The sequence below is a fragment of the Equus asinus genome, chromosome 1, assembly GCF_041296235.1.
Source record: "Equus asinus isolate D_3611 breed Donkey chromosome 1, EquAss-T2T_v2, whole genome shotgun sequence".
Classification (NCBI taxonomy): domain Eukaryota; kingdom Metazoa; phylum Chordata; class Mammalia; order Perissodactyla; family Equidae; genus Equus; species Equus asinus.
In genome coordinates, this window is record NC_091790.1 from 139,192,450 (window position 1) to 139,215,836 (window position 23,387).

General features: G+C 40.1%; 1 protein-coding gene across 2 annotated transcripts in view; it reads right to left on the bottom strand.

The window, feature by feature from the left end:
• SLC25A13 (solute carrier family 25 member 13) overlaps positions 1 to 23,387 on the bottom strand; it is a 188,032-nt gene that overhangs the window by 74,295 nt on the left and 90,350 nt on the right. For both annotated transcript variants that reach the window (XM_014859409.3, XM_014859408.3), the window contains exons 5-9: positions 21,835 to 21,974; positions 5,212 to 5,358; positions 3,221 to 3,359; positions 2,356 to 2,449; positions 2,059 to 2,143 (exon numbers count right to left, since the gene is read on the bottom strand). In XM_014859409.3, coding sequence (XP_014714895.2) covers positions 2,059 to 2,143; positions 2,356 to 2,449; positions 3,221 to 3,359; positions 5,212 to 5,358; positions 21,835 to 21,974 — 605 coding nt within the window. The remainder of the gene's footprint in view (positions 1 to 2,058; positions 2,144 to 2,355; positions 2,450 to 3,220; positions 3,360 to 5,211; positions 5,359 to 21,834; positions 21,975 to 23,387) is intronic.

Genomic DNA, 23,387 nt, shown 5'->3' on the forward strand with positions numbered 1-23,387 from the left:
TACATTCAATAAAATTAGTTTTTTCAAAAGCCACAATAATTAAAATCCATGAACAATAAAAATAATTACCCACTCCAGCTATCAACCTACTAAATTTTAGTTGCTGTCAATGTAACACAATTCCAATACAACGAGATAATTTGGAAATTCCTTCACAGTCATTTAACCGAAAATAGCTTTACATAGAAATAACGCATCTTTTAGAATGTAAAACATTTCTTCTGCAAATTCCATGGGGTGTTTTCAACTCTATCCCTGTATAGCTGGAAGTCAATAGTAACTTTATTTTGACAGATGCATCCATAAGACAGGCACTGTTTTATTTACATGGATATATATGCAATGCTTAGAGAGGTTCTGGAATCAAAATAATGAGTGAAAATACTATGAAAATAATGGTGGGCTGTGCCCTACCACTATCACTAATTCTTCATCTAAAAAACAAATAAATGAAATCCCAGACTTTTATTTAACTTTTCTGAAGCTAGAAATGTAGCATGCTCAAGAAATGAGACAAGAGAGATTCCTACTCCTGCACTCCTCTGTTGAGGATAACTGCTAGCACCGAGCCTGCCGGGTGGGTGACCTCCATTGCTTGAGTCTGTCAATGTTGTCAGGCCCAGTGGGGTTCATATAGTAAAGAATATTCCAGGCAAGGCCATTGTGAACTGCTCTAAACCTCTAAGCAGCAGCCAATCACTTCCTGCTGTAAATCTCATCAATCTCATCTAACCCTTTCACGGCTGGTATCAACAAGCACCCATCATAAACTCTCAAAAGCTGCGGAGGGCATGAAGGAAAAATTGCGGGATACCACTGCCAGCTGGAGAACAGGAGGAATCTAAACAAAAACTTCTCTGCTTTTTCTTAATCCCCAAATTTCTACAATAGCTAGTACCACAGAGACGAAGAGATAATCATCTGGTAAGCAGTGTTTAAAAATCAAAGGGAGGGGAGAGCAATGTTGCTTCAACCTCTGCACGTGATTACACAGTTCTCTCTCCCGCACTCGGGGAAATCAGCTTCCGCTTTTAACAGCAGCCAGCTGGTTTTCCAGAGGTGCCTAGTTAGGATTTACTGAGCACACACCCACCACTTCGAGTTACACGGTGCACACAAAACTCCCCACTGCATTGGGGTGGGAAAGCACTAAAGGGAGGGGGTCCTGGCTCGAGGCCTGCCAGTCCTAAAAATGTAGCCCGCATCAACCCATTGTGGTCAAACTGGCGTCTCTGTACAGACCCAGAGCTCCATGCCAAAAACTGTTAAGTCTCCCAGGATTCAGAGATGGCTTTGCCTTAAAGGAGGTATTTTTCTAAAACGATGCTCGTCTGTGAGTGGATTTACTTTACAAACATCATGTGAGCCCCACACAGGCCATGAAGGCTTGTATTCTCTAATCGTGATCTACAGAAAGTCGAGCAAGAGTTAAATGAGGAGGTCCCATGTCTTAAGTTTCTGACTCCCACAACTTCAAGAGATCGGTTTCTGTTAACCATAAAATAAAATTTAGCATTCCTCAAATTGTTTCCACATAACTTATGAATCCTTTCACAGAGAAAATAGGTCTAAAAGCCTTCAAACTATGACTCCAGACTAAACAAAATTATCTCATTTTGATATTCAGAAAAACGGAAGGCATGGCAGTTAGACAATGCACTGATGAAGTACCTCTCTGCGGAGCAAAGACGGCTTCCATTTGGCAATGCGCCGCTTCGCTGGGGACAGCGACACCAAAATAGGACGCCTTCCCCACATCTCTCACCATGAGATTTAGTGAAGAAGAAAAGCTCTTCTGCCTATTCATGGAGCATTAGGTTCCCAATATTTAGGAAATCATCCCATCTTCGAGAGAAATAAGCAAACGCTAGTTATCTGTTAATCAGAACATCTCTAAGTAATTTCTCCTTTCAGCCTTTTGAAATTGTCTAGATCTTTGGTGCAAAGTGGAAAAATGGCAGGTCAGATACCAGTGCCAAAAAGGCAATTGCAAGTGAAAAGGGGTGGGGGGGGGCCCACTCAAGAAACCCCAGGAAACACATTCGCTCCTGTGCCCACCTGCCTCTGGGCCTCAGCCAAGTTGAAAGGCAGAGTTCCCTCTTCCAGAGGAGCGATTCGTTCAATGTCTGCTAAGGTCATTCGTCTGGAGGGAAAACAAACACAAGCAACGACAAAATACAAATTTATTAAAATTTACATTATGGGACTTTAAAACGTTCCTTTTCTTGTTTCCCATATTTCAGTCGTCTTTAAATTGGCTTCTTTCTTTCTAGGTTTGCTTCCCTCCTCCCACTCCTACCTCCTAAACTTCTTTTATTAAGCTAATGAAGAAAAAAAAAAAAAAGGCCAACTTACCCCCGTGGCTCATATAAATCTGCTAACTGAAACAAGATGTCAACTTCCATGGGTGTAACCTGACCAAATTTCTGAGCTGCCAGAACAAACTCCTCTGTATGGAAAAAGAGTTAAAAGAGAAAGATTCAAGAAGGAATAGCCACTAAACACAGCATTAACTCAAGGCACCGGAACAAGTGAACATCAGAAACTTCACTATCATCAGTCATAGAATTCAAGTCAAGACAAACAGGGTAAGAATTTTTGTAGTTCTTTCATTCATTAGGAAAGAGGGCGCAGCAGAGTTTCTCTGACACTGACTTTACAATCTTGGTGTCACCTGAGGGCTTTGAATAAATGACACAGGATCTTAATCAAATTGCAGGTCAGAGAAAACAAGGAAGCAGATATGAAACATCACATGCATAGGTTCCAGGAGGTTGTATTAGTGAAGCTGTGGAATTCCTAAGGGAATCCTCGGTTTAAAAAAAATCTCACTGAAATGCTGATGTCTTGCTCCAAAACTATAGATCAACACACACTGTCACCAGTATAAGTTTATGGAATTCCTCATGCATCTCTGAAGGCCATTTTAGAGGCTGCCAATTAAGCTCAGGTTCTAGTAAGATTTGAAAATATTTACGAAACTTTACATGGTTCCCTCATTCAAAGACTATCTTTGGTTTATTTAAAACTTGCCAAAGATTGCTTTGTTTGCTTTTGTTTGTCTGATCAAAGGATGGAGAACACACATGTACCATATGGTTAATGTGTGTCAGTGGGATAGAAAAACCTATAAAATAAACCCTTGGTTGCCTTCTTCATCCTAATAATAATAATACACCAAGATACTTGCAGGCAAGAATTCAAATTTATTCTCACTTACCCTTAGTCACCTCTACATCTTTCCTGTTGCCAGCCAGAGTGCTGTAGATCTTTCTAATGAGTTCCATGTTGTTAAGAAGCGAATTAAATCCATTAAAATAGGAGAAACTAACTTGATGGGACGTGGTACCTCCAGCAGCCTTAAGTAAGTTGAAAATAAGAAAGCAGAGAAGAAAAATGAACAAAGAATTTATAGAATGAAGAAGATTCAGAAGTACATATATAAAATGCTAGTTTTGGAAGTAATCAAGGAAGCATGTATAAGAAATGGCCATAAGGATTTTTCTTTCACATTAAAAAAAAAGCTATAAATGATTTTTAGAAGTAACTGCAACTAATCATGACCAGAAGTTGTACTCTCCAAACAAGTCCTAGAAAACTAAATAAATACATGTGTAGGATTATAACAACAGGACCAGTAGTAATTTACCGAGTTCAAATTTCAATTGGAAATGTTTTATAAGTTTGTTTATTTCAACTAATGAGCAATTCTTAAAAGCTTAGACATGTAAAAGTATATTATACACATGCACACGTGTGTGCTTAAACATGCAAAACTATATTATACCAACACAAAACATGCTATGAAAAGTGGTCAATCTAACATTAATATCATGATTTGTCATGTTACTTATAAGTAGCAATAAATAATCATTTAAGTACAGACTTTACATTGGTGGGATTTCTGGCAAACAAGCATATTATGGTAAAATTATGAGATGTCATATGCTTTGATGGGGGTTAAGACCGGTCAGAATTCTGATAATCAGAATTTGTAAGAAACCATATTTCTTCACGGGGCAAGGGAAACAGACAGCACGTCCATTATGAATGGAACTTCAATTTGAGGTTTCCAATTCTATCGTTCCCTAACAAGCCAAAATATTTTTATTAGGAAAGCACTTCTTTATAAGGTAACAACCACATAAATCTTCACTTAGTAATCATTTAAAATAGCTGACATGAGAGTTTAGAATGGAGAAGGGAAGGGGGGACCAATAAACGGAGCTGGATTAACACAGTGCCAGAGTGAGAAAGGCCTTGTCATAAGGCCATGTCTCCAAAAAGAGGCACCAGGAAGCAGAAAAAAAAAAAAAAAAAAACGGAAAAATGACAAGCTACCCTGAGTTCCTGCCTATGGTAAGCACTGTGGGAAACTCAGATGATGGTGAAAATGCTCAAAAAGGCTTCTCCCTGGGATTAACAAGAGGAGAGTTATCATTGTTTAAGCGTCCCCAAATTTGAGAGATCATCAGAATTATCTAGGAAGCTTTAGAAACTAGGTTATAGGACCTCCCCACCTGTAGATGGTGAATCGGTAGGCCTGGAAGAGACCTTAGGATCTGAATTTGTAATTATCATCCCTGGTGATTCTTATGGTCCATGATCAAGGCTTGGGAACCACCACCACAGAATGTTCCAGGACACTCTCTGGGACCTTGATGTGAAGAGAGTGGCTGCACAGCCACCAGGATGGAAGCTCTGTGACACAGAATAGTAGGGCTCCTCCTGTCACATGTGCCACTGTGGCCTCAACACACACGTTAAAAGAACAAGTGAATCTAAAGTTCAGGGTTCCCATTCTGCTGACTACTCAAACAAATATATCTGTAGGCATCAGTTTTTAAAAAAATTTTACCTTGGAGAATAGACAAAAGTGAAGATGAACATTCGACATACCTCAAAATATAAAGCAAAATTAGTATGTGATCATAAATTTCTTTTTCCTTTTTTAAAAAAAAAGAACCAGTTAATACATTTCTTTAAGATATTCCATATTATCCAGATAACAAATTAACCTATCCACTAAAACTAGCCCAAACACACACTGTCTGTAAGTTTGGTCATATATATGATCACATTAAGAAAATGTTAGTGTTTTAAAGAGGAAAAAACTCTACATAATTTGTAAGAATTGTTCTTATAATCCCTTATTTACTGAGCTTACGCTAGGTAGAATAAACTACTTCATTAGAGCAAGTTACAACTTACAGCTACCAGACATTCTTCTACAAAAGGTGTCAAGACGTGGCGGCGGATGGTGACCATGATGTCTCTGAAGTCAATGGCTGTGACTTTTCCGGTCCTGGCATTGTCCCTTTGCACAAAGGCTTGCTTTGCATGCTCCAACTGTATTTCCTACAAAGAAAGAAGGTGAAATACTTAATTTATGTTTCTCAATCACTATAAATAACTTCTCAATTTCAAATTAGGGTGAAGAAATACAGATTATATCTTGATTTAACAGCTCCATCTGCTTGTTAAATAGCACCCACCTCAAGCTATTTTCTCTTTCCAAAGAGAGAACTTTGCTCAGACCAGTGAACATAAAGTGGAAAGTGCATTCCACCTTATATCTCCTACTCAAAGAAACCGAATCACTTCCATGCCCTGTTAGAGTCCAAGGACACAAAGAAAATAAAAACTGGAATGAAGTTTGGTAAGCTCAAAGATGTGGCCAAACCCAGCTTAGGTGATGCAGATGATCAAAGGAAAAACACCTACGAGGACATTAACCTCTCTCCATAGCGGAAAAATTCTTAATGGTAACCTGGTCCACAAACATGTGATGTAACAACAGACTGAAAAGGGCGGTTCTCTTATGGAACATGCTACTCCTCTAACAGGGTTTCTTAGCCTTGACATTATTGCCATTTAGAGCAGGTTATCCCTTTGTTATGCAAGGCTGTCCTGGGCATCCCTACCATCTCTCTTCCCATTAGATGCCAGTAGCTCCTTCAGCCCAAGGCCATTACAATAAAAAATGCCTCCAGAGAGGGCCATGTGTCCTAATTGAGGACCACTGCTTTAGAATTAGGAACTGGATGGTATGTGAGCCAGAAGTAGCTAAACCATGGCAGGACCAATGGATATATGTTTTAATTCACATGGTCTAGAGGGGAAGCCCAATCTTAGATTTCTGTTGCTATTCCCAGGGGATAAGTGTACACACAAAAGAAAACACAGCCTCCTATCAAAACCCATCACATGCCCTGAAGGAGAAGCACTCGTTCTGCAGAGAGCATTTTATTATCGTCCTCGGGCCACTCTGCCCATTTCCCAAATGGGCCTTGAGAGTGAGATCTAATCTCTACGGAATTAAAAAGCATCACTGATGTGGTTCTCAAGGACTTCAAATTATTTAAATAAAAATAAGTTTTTTCTTAACATTGGTGAGATACTAACTTATAGTTGAGTAAAAACATTTGTCCTTATGAAGTAGTGCAAACTAAACTATGGGAGAAATGACATGAGTTTGATAAGGCTTTAAAGCACTGCATCTCCCTTCTAGCCAGCCCTGGTGGTCTAGTGGTTAAGATTCGGCGCTCTCATCTCCATGGACCTGATCATTTCCCGCTAAGGGAAACAGACCACCCGTCTGTCGGTTGTCACACTGTGGAGGCTGTGTGTTGCTGTGATGCTGAAAGCTATGCCACAGGTATGTCAAATACCAGCAGGGTCACCCATGATAGACAGGTCTCAGCATAGCTTCTAGACTAAGATAGACTAGGAAGAAGGAACTGGCCACTTGCTTCTGAGAAACTGGCCATGAAAACCCTATGAATAGCCCTGGAGCATTGTCTGATACAACGCCGGAAGATGAGAGGATGGCGCAAAAAAGACAAGCAGCGTTCTGCTCTGGTCTACACAGGGTCACTAGAATCGACGTTGACTCAATGGCACTAACAAACAAACTCTCCCTTCTCTTCCCCGAGAGAGGCAGGCAGATGAACGAAGATTGATAAAATATTAATGGTAATTAAAGGGTAATGGGGACATGGGGGTCATTATACTTTTCTACTTTTGTATAGTTTGAAAATGTCTACAATAAAAAATTTAAAAAGACAGTATAATAGAGAATCAGAGTTCCTATCCTACTCAAAAACCTCTTCTCAGTTACGGCATCTGCCAATTTGACCCAGCCAGTTCCTGCTGAAACTCTCTTCTGGGACCCTCATCTTTCTAGTGCCTCTTCCACTCACTCCTTAAATAGGAGGCATTTGTCAGACCTTTAGACTCAGGTCTTCTCACTCTACTCTCCTGGACAAAGACCTTCCCTCCCAAGGCCTCAAAGATTTCTTATAAGGCTTGACTCCCAGATCCGTTTTCTCTCACTCCTACCTGCTGGACCACAGAGAATATATCCACGTGGGTACCCTGTAAAGGCCAAAAAATCACATTGCTGAACCCACTATTACATGTCCCCCATCCAGCCCTCAATCCTGGTGTCTCTCCTATGTCCAAAACAATTATTGGCATCTTGTTTCCTGGTTATCTAACATGGAAATCTGTCGCTTTCAATTCTCTAAGCTTCCCTTCCCCCAGAGTAAATCAGTTAACAAATTGTGTCACTTGGACCTTTGAAAGTTCACTCAAATGCATCTTTTCTTTTTCACTCCTGATGTCACTGGTTCAGGCGCTCCTCAGACCGCATCGGGCCCAACTGTCAGTGAAGCTTCTCTCTGACCTCTGCAGTCCACCTTGTTCACATTAACAGCTGCCTTTCAGAATCTCAGATATGACCTCCATCCCCCTCTGCAGAAACCTCTGACAGCCTTTCATCATAAAGAGCCATCTCTGAAGGAGAGTATTCAAGATTCGATGAGGAGTTACTCTCAGCCTGGTCTCTAGCACCCCATGCCCAGCCCTGCCAGATCTTCCACACCTTGGGGCCTTTCTTCACATTCTTCTCTCCACCTAGCATAGACTGCTGGCCCTTTCTCTAGCTTCTGGAATCCCACCACACACCAAATAAGTACATATAACTGAGCCTCCTAATGGAAATAACTGATCCGATCTCGTGCCCCCTGCCTGAACCTAAATTATAAGACTTGTCTGAGTCCATCTTACATTAAAATCAGTTGTTTACACTCCTGTCTTTCCTCCTACCTTGCCAGGGAAAAGAGACTCTGTCCTGTTCATCCCACTTATGGTGTGGGCGGAATGCTTTAGACATAGTAGGCACTCAATAAATCAGAGACATAACTATCGGTAATCGGTATTCTGTAAAACCAATTGAATGAACAAATCATGATCTATTGAACAAAAAGGGGTTCTCTGTACAAGTGCTTCCAATTTAAGAGGAAGGCAGAAGCCAACTGTTAAAACACCCTGTAGTGAAAAATGACCACAGTATGTATTCAATCGAAAGTAAATGAACACAGCTCCTTTGAATTGCCAGACCCACTGCTAAAGCTATCATAAGCCAAGATTACTCTTAACAATAGTAGAATGTGTGTTCAGTTATTTACCATTTCCCCTAGTTTATAACTTATAGAGTCTTAGCAATCCTCAGATACTTAGACCAAAAACAGCATCGCTTTCCCGGGCCACCCCATCTCTTCAGAATGCAGGGAGCAAGGACACTAACACCAACCTAGGTGTAATGCCAAAATGGGTAACGGACACCAAGTGGGGGCCAACGCTCACACTGCGGACAGGGCGTGCACTTCTAATGAGGACGGAGCCACTACACATCTCTGTGCCTACACTTCCATGATTAAACATTTACTAGCAGGGATTCCTTGGTCATGGAATAAGAAAGCACTTTCAACCATAATGATGACCAACTTGAGAATACACTTCTAACAGCTCTTAAACAGTGGGGACATTATAAATTCCAGAAAGAACAAGAAGCTAGATCTATGTAGTTTTCTAAAGAGAAGGATATAATAAAAAACATTTACTTAGGTGTTTCTCCAACTTTGAAAGTAGTTTACTAAAGATGTGGGTTGCCTTCTGAAGAACATCTGTCTATGCCGTGATGGTTTCTTCTTCCAGGTGAAGAAATGAGACTTAATTACCTCAACTGATACGACCACCATGATAGCATTCAGCGAGCATGTTTTATGCACCAGACACTGTTCTGAAGCACTTTACAGGAATTCATTTAATGTTCACAGCCATCCTAGGAGGTTAGTACCATTATTAACCTCATGGTAACAGTTGAGGAAACTCAAGTCTCCTGACAGGAAGCAGCAAGGCTAGAATTCAAACCCTGGCAGTTCCGCCCACTCACAATGCTCCTAATACTTCACTCTACTGCACGGGAGCTGGGCGAATGCTACTGTCAGGAATTTGATTACAAAATATATTTGACACTTAGGAATCTTAATAGATTATGAAATCTTATGAAAAAGTAAAAATTCAATTCGCTTTATTCTTAATGAACCAGATATTTTCGGTTGCCAATTTTCATGAGAAAACAATAAAATTCCTGAAAGTTTTTCATTATGGCTAAAGTCTTCTGTGCACTCAGAGTCCCAGATTGTTCTCCCAACGATGGCAGAGACCATGCAGGAGAGAAACCAAATCTAAAAGGCCTTGTCCTGGCCTTGCTCTCTGTTTGCTGCTTTCTCATAACCCCAAGAGACTGAAGAGGAGAAAGACAAATAAGGAGGCCTGTGGGAGCTAACACATTGGTACTCCATAAATACTTAACTCGAGAATGAAACACCTTTGAAATAAAAATCCAGGCTCACTACTTATGGCAGAGTGACTTAAAATCAAAGCTCTCCATTGGCACCTCCAAAGCTATTTAGGGAAAACTGAACGCGTACTTAGGGCTATCAAGACCCTGACCTATTCTCCATCCAAACCCAGAGGGATAAAACTGGGACAGAGAGCATTTGGTATGCACGGAATAGAGCCTGTGTAAGAGAATGTTCATTTCCTAAACGAAAGGGACCAGACTGGATAAACTCATCATAAGTGCAGGGTAGGGAAGAACAATGGAAGAAGCAGTAGTTACATTCAAACATTTAAATTTGAATAAATAAAAAGTTCTTAAAGGTTAAAGGACTATCAGGTAAAAAAGAAGTTAGATGGGCTCTCCACATTTCTTAAGAAAAAAAATCAAAGGAGAGAAAATAGAGATCAGGTTTCAGCACAAAAACACAGAAGTATTTAATCTGTACAACTATTCAACAAAAGAAATGGGCTACCATGTGAAGTAGCAGGCTCCAGTCACTGGAAATATTCAACTATAGGCTGAGGAACGTGACAAGGAATTTATTTATTTTAATAGAGAGGATTATGGAAGCAATATGTTATGATGACAAAAACCTGCAGTTTGGAACAGGAATGGGCACAGCTCAACATCAGTCCTGACACTCCTAGCTGGGAGAGCTTAGGGGAGCGTGTCTGCATCTCAGACCCCAGCAACACCTACCATACAGGGTTGTAAAAAACAGACGTCATGCATGACAGGCACTTAACAAATGGTAGCTTTGATTTTTGTCGAGGTGAATGGTTTAGAAACCTCTAAAGCCCCTTCCAATATAAGTTCTTTGAGTCTTTCAAAAAATTACCTGGTAAGGAAGAGCGGTTCTGCTGAGTCATTTTGAACTACCACAGGAACAGCGTGAAGACCAGACAGGGTGGAGAATGACAGTAACAGCTGAATGCTTCAACACTTACTCCAGGCCAGGGGCTATGCCAAGAACTTCAAAGACAGTATTTCATTTAAGCCTCACAATAATTCTGCAAAGTAATAATTATCTTCTCTTAATAATTACATCCTCTCTTACAAAGAGGCACCTGAAGCTCAGGGAGGTTAAGTAACTAGTCCAAAGTCACACAGCTAAGGAGTGGCAAAGCTGAGATCTACACCAAGATATTGTCTGATTCCAAAATTGAGATTTTTAACCAATGACTTATGCTGCCTTGGGTAAAATCATAAGTAGATTTGGACAGATGACTGGAAAAGAGATTTTAAGAAAAGTTTTGGTGATAACTTGTATATAAAAACGGAGCAAGATATATCTCAAAGACTTCTCCCCTGAGATTACGGGGGAGATGGGAGAATGTACCACAAAGGAAAATACTTAAGGAGAAAGAGATGAGGTGGTTGACCACAATGAGAAACTTGGAGTGAGACGAGTTTAAGTTATAAAGAAAAGTTAAGCTATAAACAAAAGAAAGCTGGAGGTGCAGGTAAAAGTTTAAATCGGGGAAACGCAGATAGGATTTTAGGGAGAAAAGCCAAAAGGCTAATATTTACTAAGTGTTACTAAGTGTGTGCTACGCTCCAGGGACTGTTGTTTTTTCCTGCTTCATCTCTTTGAAGCCTCCCGACAAGCTTATAAAGGGTGTTCTACCATCACCTCCATTCTGCATACAGAAAAAGGAGGTGAAGAGCAGCTGAACATCATACGACACTAAGGATGAAACCGGATATGCCCCTGGGGGGGTCTGGCTCCAGAGCCATAATCAACCTATATGGACTGCCTCTTCCTTTTAAGGGGAGGCCTACCGAAAACCAGAAGGAAAAAGCAATACTCGTAGAAGCATGAGATCATCCCACAGTACATACAAAGGGCAGGCAGATGACAAAAATCTAACTGATACTCAAATAAGTGAGTACAGACAATAAAATCGAGGGCCTGAGACCTTGTGGAAACCCAGAGAGCTGGGAAGGTGGCATAGCTCTGCAGAGAGCTCTTCGTGTCGGGCAATTGGGTGCTTGCTAAATGGTGCTGACGGACACAGCAAGGACTAAAGAGAAAGGGCCCACCTCCACCTGAGGCCACAAGGTCATGGAGCGAGCGGGGAGCTGCAGAGCTCTCTCCAGGGCAGTTCTGCTCAAGCACAGGAAGGGAGGCCCAATTTCTCTTTAACATTTGCTAGGGAACTGTTTTCTGTTCCCTCTATGCTGGTGCCTGATGATTAATGGAATAGGCTTTTACTGCAGCAGTTTCCAGCTACTTCAACACACCCATTCAGATTGCTGTAGGGAAAAAAACCCAAACTCTTCAAAATTGCCTGCCGTACAGAAATAAACATATGTAGGGGTTACATGACTTTAGGTCTAACAGTCACACTTCTAATAGTTCCAGGACCCATCATTTCCTTAATAATCTACAATTTTCAAGTGGGTATATTTTGAATGCAAAAATTCTCTCCACCTCTATTCAGACATGTAAGTTTGTGCTTCACCCTGAGAACAATTTATCAGGAACAGAAAAAACTAGATCAATAGACCCTCAAAACAAGCAGCAGATCTATATGATTTATGTTATAAAGCCAAGAACACCAAAAAAGGTCTCTGGATAGTTTGCACTTTTGTGTTTTGTACAATTGTGAAACTTAAAAAAAAAAAGTCTAAACCTTGAATAAAAGAAAGGAATCATCAGTAAGGATATGATTCAAAAGAATTCCTTTTTAGGGGTGGCGACAGAAGAATTCTGGGGAAGAAGCAGGTATAAAGAAGGTTTGCTTAAAAAATATGGTTTCACATTTAGCCCTATTTCAAACAAATTCTATATTACCTCAAGTATCAGAATCTGTATACTATTTAACATAAATGTCTACCTCATTTCCATAATCCTATGCTAATTTGGAGAAAAAATTCTAATGAAAGATCCACATATTCTTACATGGTGGAACGCAGCAATGAAATAGGTAGATAAATAAGCAGTTCTCATTTGTAACATTTTTCTGTGCTCCCCGCACTCAGCCCAGGCAGTCAGACTTTGAGAGTCCAGGGTGAAATTTCATCCCTAATTCACTGGGTGGGGCTTTTAATTGAGACTCTCTAGCAGCAGTGTCGCATGTGGCACTACTCGCCCAGCAACACCTCGGCAGAAACCAAGTACAGAGTTTTTCCATCTCAATTTCCTTGCTCTTCTGATTTACTGTTAAACTTCACAGTGGGTAACTACTGGGGAGATGTCGTATGGAGTGTTCATTTTTACCAGGATGTTACTGTAAAAGCCTGCACAACAGGCTGCTCAAGAAAACAGCAAGCTGACTAACACCATGCACACAACTGCACAATGAATTCCGATTTCCTTTGCCCCCAGAGTAGAAAGTGCAATGTGCATGAAATGTGTCCTGCATCTAATTCTGCAAGTGACCAGGGTATTATCACATTTCTGGTCACCCTTTGCTAAACTAGCAATGGCTGCCATTTGGAGACAATACACAATCTAATCTCTTGGAAGGGCTAAGGGCCAGCAACATTTGCCACTTTTACTTTTTATTTCATTCTGGAACATCAAGTGGTGCTGTATCTATGAAACAGTACCAAAGCTATATTGCAGACACCACCTGGTCCAACTTAAAATCAACATAAGAAACATTCACTCACATGTTAAAAATGCAAATATAGTCACCGTCTCTAGCTACTAAACATCCATGGTCTAGATATTTTAACTAACACAGATGGCAAGTTGGGGGACAAAGGAGAGGCACAAATGGCTTGGGTTACTCAGTCCTAAGCAAGGACCTAGTTAGTTGTCCACTAACCTGTTTAAACAATTGTGGCTTCAGCAAGTTCTACAAGTGATTGTTTTTTGTTAACTCCTGAAATGTTCTATCTATTCCAAAGCTTGAGAATTTGATGTAGCCATGGTGGAAGGTTATGTTTTCCTTTGTTTGGTGGTGGGGGGGAACAATTTCTTTTTTAACATATGTAGGCTTTTGTGTTGAAAGTTCTACGTTATACCAGGAGGCTATAGCAGATACGGTAGCAAACCATAAGTGATGGTGACTATGAAGCCCAGATCACAGCTGACTAGGAGCAGGGATTCTCCTGCCTCTAAAGGGACATGTGGCAACCACCAGCACCTGGGAGCCACACACTTCCAGAGCTCTACTCTCTGGGCTCAGAACCTGAATAACCAAAATGTCCATTTTACACAGAAAAGACAGGCTGATTTGTACGCCATGCCAACTCATAAACCAGAATAATGTTCAATTTGACTTAAGAAAAAGAACTAAAATCATTCAGTTTCACTATTAACATGTATATGTCTTGGCATCCAACAAGGTTGTCATGGGGCTCATGTGATCTGATGACAAGGGTCTTTAACAATGTGAATGGCCAGTCTGGGACACGAGACACAGCTCTGATTCCCAGGTTCTATTCCCAGCTCTATCAACTATGATTCACCTCTCATAAATGATGAGGATGAGGGTGTCGTCATCCTCGTCTGACAAAAGAGGCACCTGAATATAGTTATGGTAAAAGACTCACACCTTTGTGATTAGGGCTCTCAACTGGGTCAAGTAACCTCACTCTTAAACTCTATTTGATGAGAAGACATTAGAGAGGATTTTTAGCCCCATTCCCTCCCAAGTCAGCCATCCTGTTTCTTGGGTAACTAGAATTCACGAAACTAATGGAACCCCAACTTCAAAACCTGGCCTCCCCACCAATTTAAAGCACTGATGATTTCTTTATGATTCCTCTTTCTAGAGTAATAGGAGGAAGGCCTCTGGAAACAAGAAATTTCCTGGCTCCATCAAACGGGGAACAGAATTCCTTAGAAACACCCATCGGTCAGGCTCCTATAGTATCACCCTAACTCTAAGGAACCAAGGAAGGAGGTGTAAACAATCCAGCAACACATACATGAAAAGAGATTACAAGCAAAGTACTGCTCTGTAGTCCCTCAGTAACAACTCCTCTTCCTGTGCTCCTCATCTCAGGAAACCACCACCATCCTCCCACTTGCCTAAGCCTAACACCTAGGAGTCCGCCATGATTTCTGCATATCCATAACTGTCCCCATCTTACTAAATCACCACGCCTGGTCAGGCCTAACCCTTTAACTTCCCTTGAACCCAATCACTTTGGCTCACTACCGTTACCATCCAACCCAGGCCACAGTTGTTTCTCTCTTGGATTAGAAAGTAACCAACTTGTTTCCCTCTCCTCGATCATGTCCCTCTTCATTTGATTTTCTACACGAGAACTAGAGTGATCCTTCTAAAACACAAATCTGATCCTGTTTGCCTCTCTGGGCTCCCGTCAGCCTTACTGGATTCTGTGCTTTTGAACAGTCAGGGCTGTGCAGCCCTGACCACCTAGAACATCACAATTCAGGATGCTTGCTGGAAAGGCCCTATCCAGACTCTCTGGGAGAGAGAGGCCCTGGACTCTGCATTTTTCCTTTAATTTTTATTGAGTTAATGATAGGTTACAATCTTGTGAAATTTCAGTTGTACATTATTGTCTGTCAGTAGTGCTGTAGGTGCACCCCTTCACCCTTTGTGCCCACCCCCCACCCCACCTTTCCCCTGGTAGCCACTCATCTGTTCTCTTTGTCCACATTTTTAAATTCCTCATTTGAGTGGAGTCATACAGAGATTATCCTTCTCTATCTGGCTTATTTCACTTAACATAATTCCCTCAAGGTCCATCCATGTTGTTGCAAATGGGACGATTTTGTTCTGTTTTACGGCTGAGTAGTATTCCATTGTATATATGTACCACATCTTCTTTATCCATTCATCTGTTGATGGGCACGTAGGTTGCTTCCATGTCATGGCTTTCGTAAATAATGCTGCAACGAACATTGGGGTGCATAGGACTTTTGGAATTGCTGACATCAAGCTCTTTGGATAGATACCCAGTAGTGGGACAGCTGGGTCATATGGTAGTTCTATTTTTAATTTTTTGAGGAATCTCAATACTGTTTTCCATAGTGGCTACACCAGTTTGCATTCCCACCAGCAGTATATGAGGGTTCCTTTTTCTCCACAACCTCTCCAACATTTGTTACTATTAGTTTTAGATATTTTTGTCATTCTAATGGGTGTAAGGTGATATCTTAGTTTTATATATATATATATATTTTTTTATTAAGTTTATGAGAGTTAACATCCTTGTGAAATTACAGTTGTACATCATTATTAGTCATGTTGTAGGTACACTACTTCACCCCTAGTGCCCTCCCCCCACCCCCCTTTCCCCTGGCAACCACTGATCAGTTCTCTTTGTCCATATGTTAACCACCACCTATGAGTGGAGTCATACAGAGTTCGTCTTTCTCTGTCTGGCTTATTTCACTCAAGACCATACCCTCAAGGTCTATCCATGTTGTTGTGAATGGGACGACTTTGTCCTTTTTTATGGCTGAGTAGTATTCCATTGTATATATATACCACATCTTCTTTATCCAATCATCAGTTGCTGGGCACTTAGGTTGGTTCCACGTCTTGGCTATTGTGAATAATGCTGTGATGAACATAGGGGTGCATGGAATTTGTGGAATTGCTGATTTCAGGTTCTTAGGATAGATACCCAGTAGTGGGATAGCTGGGTCATAAGGTATTTCTATTCTTAACTTTTTGAGGAATCTCCATACTGTTTTCCATAGTGGCTGCACCAGTTTGCATTCCCACCAACAGTGTATGAGGGTTCCCTTTTCTCCACAGCCTCTCCAACATTTGTCACTCTTAGTTTTGGATATTTTTGCCATTCTAACAGGTGTAAGGTGATATCTTAGTGTAGTTTTGATTTGCATTTCCCTGATGATCAGCGATGATGAACATCTTTTCATGTGCCTATTGGCCATCTGTATATCTTCTTTGGAGAAATGTCTGTTCATGTCTCCAGCCCATTTTTTGATCGGGTTGTTTGATTTTTTGTTGTTGAGTTGTATGAGTTCTTTATATATTATGGATATTAAGCCTTTGTCAGATACATGACTTGCAAATATTTTTTCCCAGTTAGCGGGTTGTTTTTTTGTTTCAATCCTGTTTTCATTTGCCTTGAAGAAGCTCTTTAGTCTGATGACATCCCATTTGTTTATTCTTTCTATTGTTTCCCTTCTCTGAGAAGGCATGGTGTCCGAAAAGATCCCTTCAATACTGATGTCAAAGAGTGTACTGCCTACATTCTCTTCTAGAAGCCTTATGGTTTCAGGTCTTTGATCCATTTTGAGTTTATTTCAGTGAATGGTGAGAAAGAATGGTCAATTTTCATTCTTTTACATATGGCTTTCCAGTTTTCCCTGGACTCTGCATTTTAAAACAATCACCTCAGCAAATTTTTACACTAAAATTTGAAAAACACTGCTAGAGATTTAAGAAAATTAAAATCAACTTCAGTTCCACCTGTCTGATCTTGAACAAATCCAAAAACGTCTCCAAATCTTCTGGGTGTTCATCCTTCATACAGAAATGATAGCAAATGCTTAACACCCGAGGTCATTGTAAGAACCAATACAAGTAAAAGCACTTTCTAAACTGGAAAATGCTATAGGAGAGGTTGTTAATACAACAGTTTCTAGTTAACAAACTCTATGGCATTTGGTAACAATCCTAGACTTTTCTATCCAGGGATTGGAGCCACTGGAAACTATATGTAGATTATCTTAAAACTGTAATAATTATACGTGAAATATATACCTGTGATTATAAAACATTAAAAATTAATTGGAAATGAGAGTTACATGCACCACGAAAGGCTTTTTTATTATCATATTTGGCAATTAATGGGTAGCAATCAGAAATGCTAAATATTCAGCAATGCATCACTGTACACCCCCACTCAGAAGCACAGCCCCTTCCAGGAAGAGAAACTTTTCATAGCCTTGGCCCTGGAGAATGTGTAGTATAGTAGTAACAGCATCATATTTTTGAATCCCTCACATGTCTGCGATCTTACAGAAGAAGCTAAGCTCTGGAACAGCTGCTCTGTACTCTTTTGGGGTACTGCTTTGGGAACCTAATGAAAACCATGAGCATTTTGCCAAGAAAATTACCTGTAAATGCAAAATTTTACCCTAGAGTCTGTTTATTCTTTTGCATATAATAGGGGATAATGATAAAATTACCTCTCAGGGTATTGGGGGATGCTATTATTGGAAATAGAGTATTTAAAAGCACTTTGTAAATTATACAGATTGTTACTATTATTACTTCTTTTTTTGAGACTGACTCTTAATATCAACTGTTACAGAATAATTTGGTAGAAAAGTTTAAGAAGACTTTCATTATGTGCTCACCATTGTCTACAACGCTCACCCAATAAGAAGAGTAATGGATCTGAATAGACATTTCTCCAAAGAAGATATACAAGTGGCCAATAAGCACATGAAAAGATGCTCAACATCATTAGTTACTAGAGAAATGCAAATCAAAGCACAAAAAATCTCCCTATGAGCCTCTAACGTGAAAAGCCTCAGTCTCCTCATCTGTGAAACAGGCAGTTAACTAGATGACATCATGCTGCTGTCTGGCTCTTTAAGTTGGTACTTTGGATGGCTGCACTAACCACACTCTGAATGTTGGTTTCGGTTTTACAGCTGCCATAAAGGTTTATGCCACAAAAGAGCAACCTGTAGAGTATACATTTTAGACCTGAGTGCATTTGCTCCTTTTGAGCTGTCACACGGATAAACACAGGAACAACTCCTGGACTTGTACATTATAAGTGTCCCAGAAGTCGTTATCTTTGCACCTCTCAGCCCTTTGCAGAGGCCTCTCGACAAACCTTGCATGCTCAGTAAGCATCTGCTGAAGTGGGTGGTTTGCCCCATGCGAGTAATAATCACAGCACAGAAAATACTTCCAGACAGGGTAGAGAGTTTTATGTCAACACCACTTAGTTCCATGGGGTGCAGAAACGGAAAATTTCTCCAAAGTGTTTTCTAAAAATTCAGTAAATTAAAATCTTTTTTTCAGCTAGCAACCATAAAATTAGAGCTTTTATCTAGAAGCTGAGAGTAGAGGTATGTGGAAAAGTTTACAGAATATTTTAAAATACCCACACATACCCACGCATAAAACTGTATTCACACATATATACCATCACTCACGCAGTTCAGTGGAGATGATACAACTGGGCATTAAAAAACAGCAGCAGTAGGTACAACAGTATTAATGGTGGGGTAACAGGACTGTGGCCCACTTGCTTCTGAAAACCTTCCCTGTCAATGAGGAACAAGACTCTAGGAAGGGGGCTTTGTGTTCCTGCTGCTTGCTTCAATATTATCATTTAGATGCAAAGTACAAACAAGGCTCAAAGAATATCAAATTGATTCACCACTTTATGAATTTAGAACAAAAGCACAGAAAACCACACACCAGTGAACAACATTCAAGCAGTGACCATGACCAGCACCACCTTGGTGGGTGGGGAGCTTGTCCAGACAGTACACAGATGAACATGTGAACATGCAGAGTTCTCACAGCCACGTGGTGGCTTATAACAAACACACACTTGCTTAGATATAGTAAAACATTTATTAAATGAAGAAAAAAGAAATCTGACCTTGCAGAGGATGGCACTGTCCACCAATCACAAACACGTGTACATATATAATCATAGGTAACTTTACACATGCAAGCCTAAAGTTTGAGTTGGCTGAACTACCTTCTAGGACCTTCAGGGGGATTGAGCAGGGTTTTCTCTATACACCGCTGAGGCTCCTTGAAAGCACAAGCACTTCTCAGCTGCCCCTACAGTTCCTCTTTCTCATCAGGTGACAGGTAGCAGCATGCACCAGGCAGTTCTTTTACATTTCAAGCAGCTAAACATCTGCTTTCACAACCTTGGCGCCAGCCAGGTAGCTGGTGCCTGCTTCTGAGCCCTGCCCTAGAGCAGAAAGGCGGGAGCATGCTTGACAAAGCAAGAGCTGGCAATATGGGAGATTAAGTTCTCTCATATCTTTAAGAAGTTCCCTACATCCAGAAAAGAGCCCAAAGGAAGCAAACAAAGCATTTGAAGTAGAGGTTTGAAGCTCTATCTGCATTCAGAAGAGTTCAAAGGAAGCAAACCCAACATGTGAAGTGGGGGGAGGGTGCGGTGACCCAATGGAGACATCAAAACTGGCATTTCACTGGCATTCATATAAAGTCTATCATGATACTTCCATTAATTCCTTTAAATCTGGGCCTGCAGTGGGACACAAAAGCAAGGGCCTAACCAAGATAGTTATCCACCATAACCATTTTAATCTAGTAGAAGTTTAGCACTTGCATTCTGGCCACAACCTCAAATTCATCCTGCGCAGGACACAATGGAATGTTTTTCCACTCACCATTATAGAATGGAGTCAAATGTAAGTGAACACCCTACAAAGTGCAGCTGGAAATCTACTCAGTAATCCCTGAGTCATCCGATCTTTGACTCTGGCTTCTCCATATCTTGAAGAAGGCCTAGAAGCCGCTGTGAGTGGTTCAATTGAGCTGACTCAATTCAGCATAATTGATACTTGCTTAAAGGGAAACGCGATCATCTTCACTATTGCTAACATGCCATTAAGACTAAAAGTTAATTAGGCTGTATTCCATAAAGTCAATTTGAGGCATTTGTCTCAATAGCATTATTGTAATTATTCCTCATCAAAATGAATACCACCTACTGCGCGCCGATGTCTTGTGTAAACAACATCAAAAATCCAACTCACATTCCATTCTCCACCTGAGTTATGTAAGTAGGTTTGTGTTTATATACAACTGAAAACAGGTACTCATAGGCATTAATATGTTTGAAAAAAAATACAAAGGCAGGTTTAAGACATTTTGTTTTAAGTTTCCAAAGACCAGGAAAATAAAAGCAAACTAAACAGCATGACAAATTTTATATATCATAACAACATCAGTAAAAGTCAAAAGAGAAGCGCCTATTAAAGTCAACTTATTACATATGCTGGTGCCTGAGAATGAAGACCACAAAATGCCAACTGAATGAGCACACGGCATGGCGTATGTGTGTACGTCCTTGTACCCTCCACCTCCACTCCACAATTGTGTTTCCGACCACTCCTCAGAAAGCTCTGGCAAGGTCTTGGGCACACAACAGAAGCAGAGGCACCCAGGACACCCACTGAGGACACTTCTAGTGACAAAGAGCAGAAGGTGATTTCCCGGGCAAATTTTTCCTCAAGACCCAGAATTTAAACACATCAAACTAACGGCCTTAACCGAGTCTAATTAAATACTATATTTAATAAAATAGAAATAAAATTTAATTGTTAGAGAAACAAAACAAATGCATAAAAATCCAAAAGAAACAGTAGTTTATCACATAGGCCTACATATCATATATTCACCTTTAGTGACGAAATGCTAATATTGGAATTAAAACATTTTTAAAAGTATGCTTCAGAAGGAAAACTAAACTGTAATCATATTTTGTTACTACTCTTCCACGGGCATCATCAGTGGCCCAACAACATGACCATAACTGCGGGAGGGAGGTAAAGAGAGAAAGGCAGGAGGGACTGGGCCAGGGAAGGTGCACCCCAGAAATGGAGACAACTCCCCCTCCCACAGAGTTTAATCCAGGACGAGAACAGCAAGTGCTCTTAGAACAGTGATTCTCAAACTTGGCTGTACGTTAGAAGCATCTGGAAAGTTTTAATATCCCAATGCCTAGGCTGTCCCTGTCCCCTCCACCCCATCAAATCTAATCTCTAGAGGTGAGGGACCCAAGCAACAACAGTTTTTAAAGCTCCCCAGGTGACTCCAGTATGCAGTCAAATCCAGACCCAGTGCCTTGTCTATAAAAAGCCTCGGGTGAAACAATTCCAAGGCTAGATGCTGATGACAACATCTGGCTATTTCTCAAGGAAAACAAAGTATTGGTAAATACTAGTAGAACCAGTCATAAGCCAAGAGTTCAAGTTCCAGTTCTGCCCTTCCTGACTTACCTGACTTTTCAGCAAATCATGTGATTTCCTGGGGCCTCAAGGTGTATTCCTTTTAAACATGAAGAGGTTCTACACAGTTCGTAAGAGCCCGTTTAATCCTATGGTTTCTACATACTAATAAATACTTCCAAATAGGATCGTTTGGCCAAGGCTGGCAAGTGGGAGGTAAATCAGGATCCCAGTCTTACTTATTTACTCTTTTTAACTTTTTAAGAGCTAGACCCACCAGTAAAAACTGAGTGAATTCTGCGTATGTCAGGTGTCTTTTTCTTTCTTTTCCAAAATGTAGTTGAACAAATTCTGAATCCCAGTTAAATGGAATATGTTGATGAATTGTGGTCTGTGCAAAAACTTGCTTAACGTCCTCTGAAAAAAGAAAAGAAAGGTTCATCAAAACAAAGAATATCAGTTCTTCCTTATAAAATCTGTTATTAAACGGACATTGCTAATTTTGTCTTATAAAAATAACACAACTTCAAAAACACAAACAGATTATAAAACCACGGCCGAAATAAAAGTCAGAATCCTCATGGACTCAGTCAAGAAATCAAAGTTAATAATCTCAGCAACTAAAGGGGGAAAAAAAGTCAAATGACTTAGGTTCAAATTCTACTACTAATAGTAACTAAAATTTCTTAGGCACTCACTATGTGCCAGGTATTGTTCTAATGGCTATATGTGTAAGTTTTCAGTGGTAAAATAGAAATTAACCTAGATCATCTGTAGCTCCTTTCCAGTTCTAAATTTCCATATCTCTGTATGAAGCAGGCCCAACAGAGATTTGAGGAAGGCTCCCACAATCTTCTAATCTAGACCAATAAATTATCCAATGAGAAATGACGTTGAAATGACAAAGATGTGACCAAAAGAAAAAAAAAAACAATTTTTTTTACACTATAATACAATTATAAACAAATAATATATAAATAAAAATGGCTTTCTGGCAATTTTTCCACCAAGCATTCTGGTGAAATGAAGATTCCTTTCTGCCAAGCATCCTGGTGAAATAAATTTTTAATGTAATAATTGTAGGATAGCTGTCAAAAATGATATTCTCTTTTCTTGACCTCTCCTTCAGTATCCCATAGAAAGTAACAGAAGCTATTAACCAAATATTGGCATATAAAGCTAAGGTACTCATTTCCATTTTAATATTTATATGGTCTAAAACTGTAAACATATATATATATATGTTACTAAAAATTAGTGAATGAATTTAAGATGTCCCTTACCCCAACCCACAATCTTATTTTTCCTATAATTAAAGTAACTAACATTCACTGTTTACTAAAGCCCTAACCTGAATTCCAAAATGTGAACTTTGAACACTAGGTCTAGAGCCTTTTCCACTATTCCATAGAGCGTGTCTCTTATGCAAATGCCCGCCTGAAGTACTGAAATCTAGTCTCTCTGAAGTATAGAGCCATCTGTGACCCCTAAGACATATCTCATGTCTACAAACTGTCAATCCTATAGACCTGTACTCTTAATAATAATCTGTTTTTTAAAAATATCTCTATATAGTATGTATACATTTGCAGATACGTGTTGTGCATACACACATTTATTGTACATCTTGTCTTCCCACATAGATTATTAACACCTTGAGAGCAAAGGCTGTATTCTAGACATCTCATTCTCCCAACATGGCAGGCACAGTGGTGAGCATAGAGCACTAACTGCTTACTAAGAAGTGGTTGAATTTAAATAAGTCACAAAATGTTCACAACAGTGCAACAGGTTAAGGACAGTGGTAATAACCCTTTGAGGCACTATAGT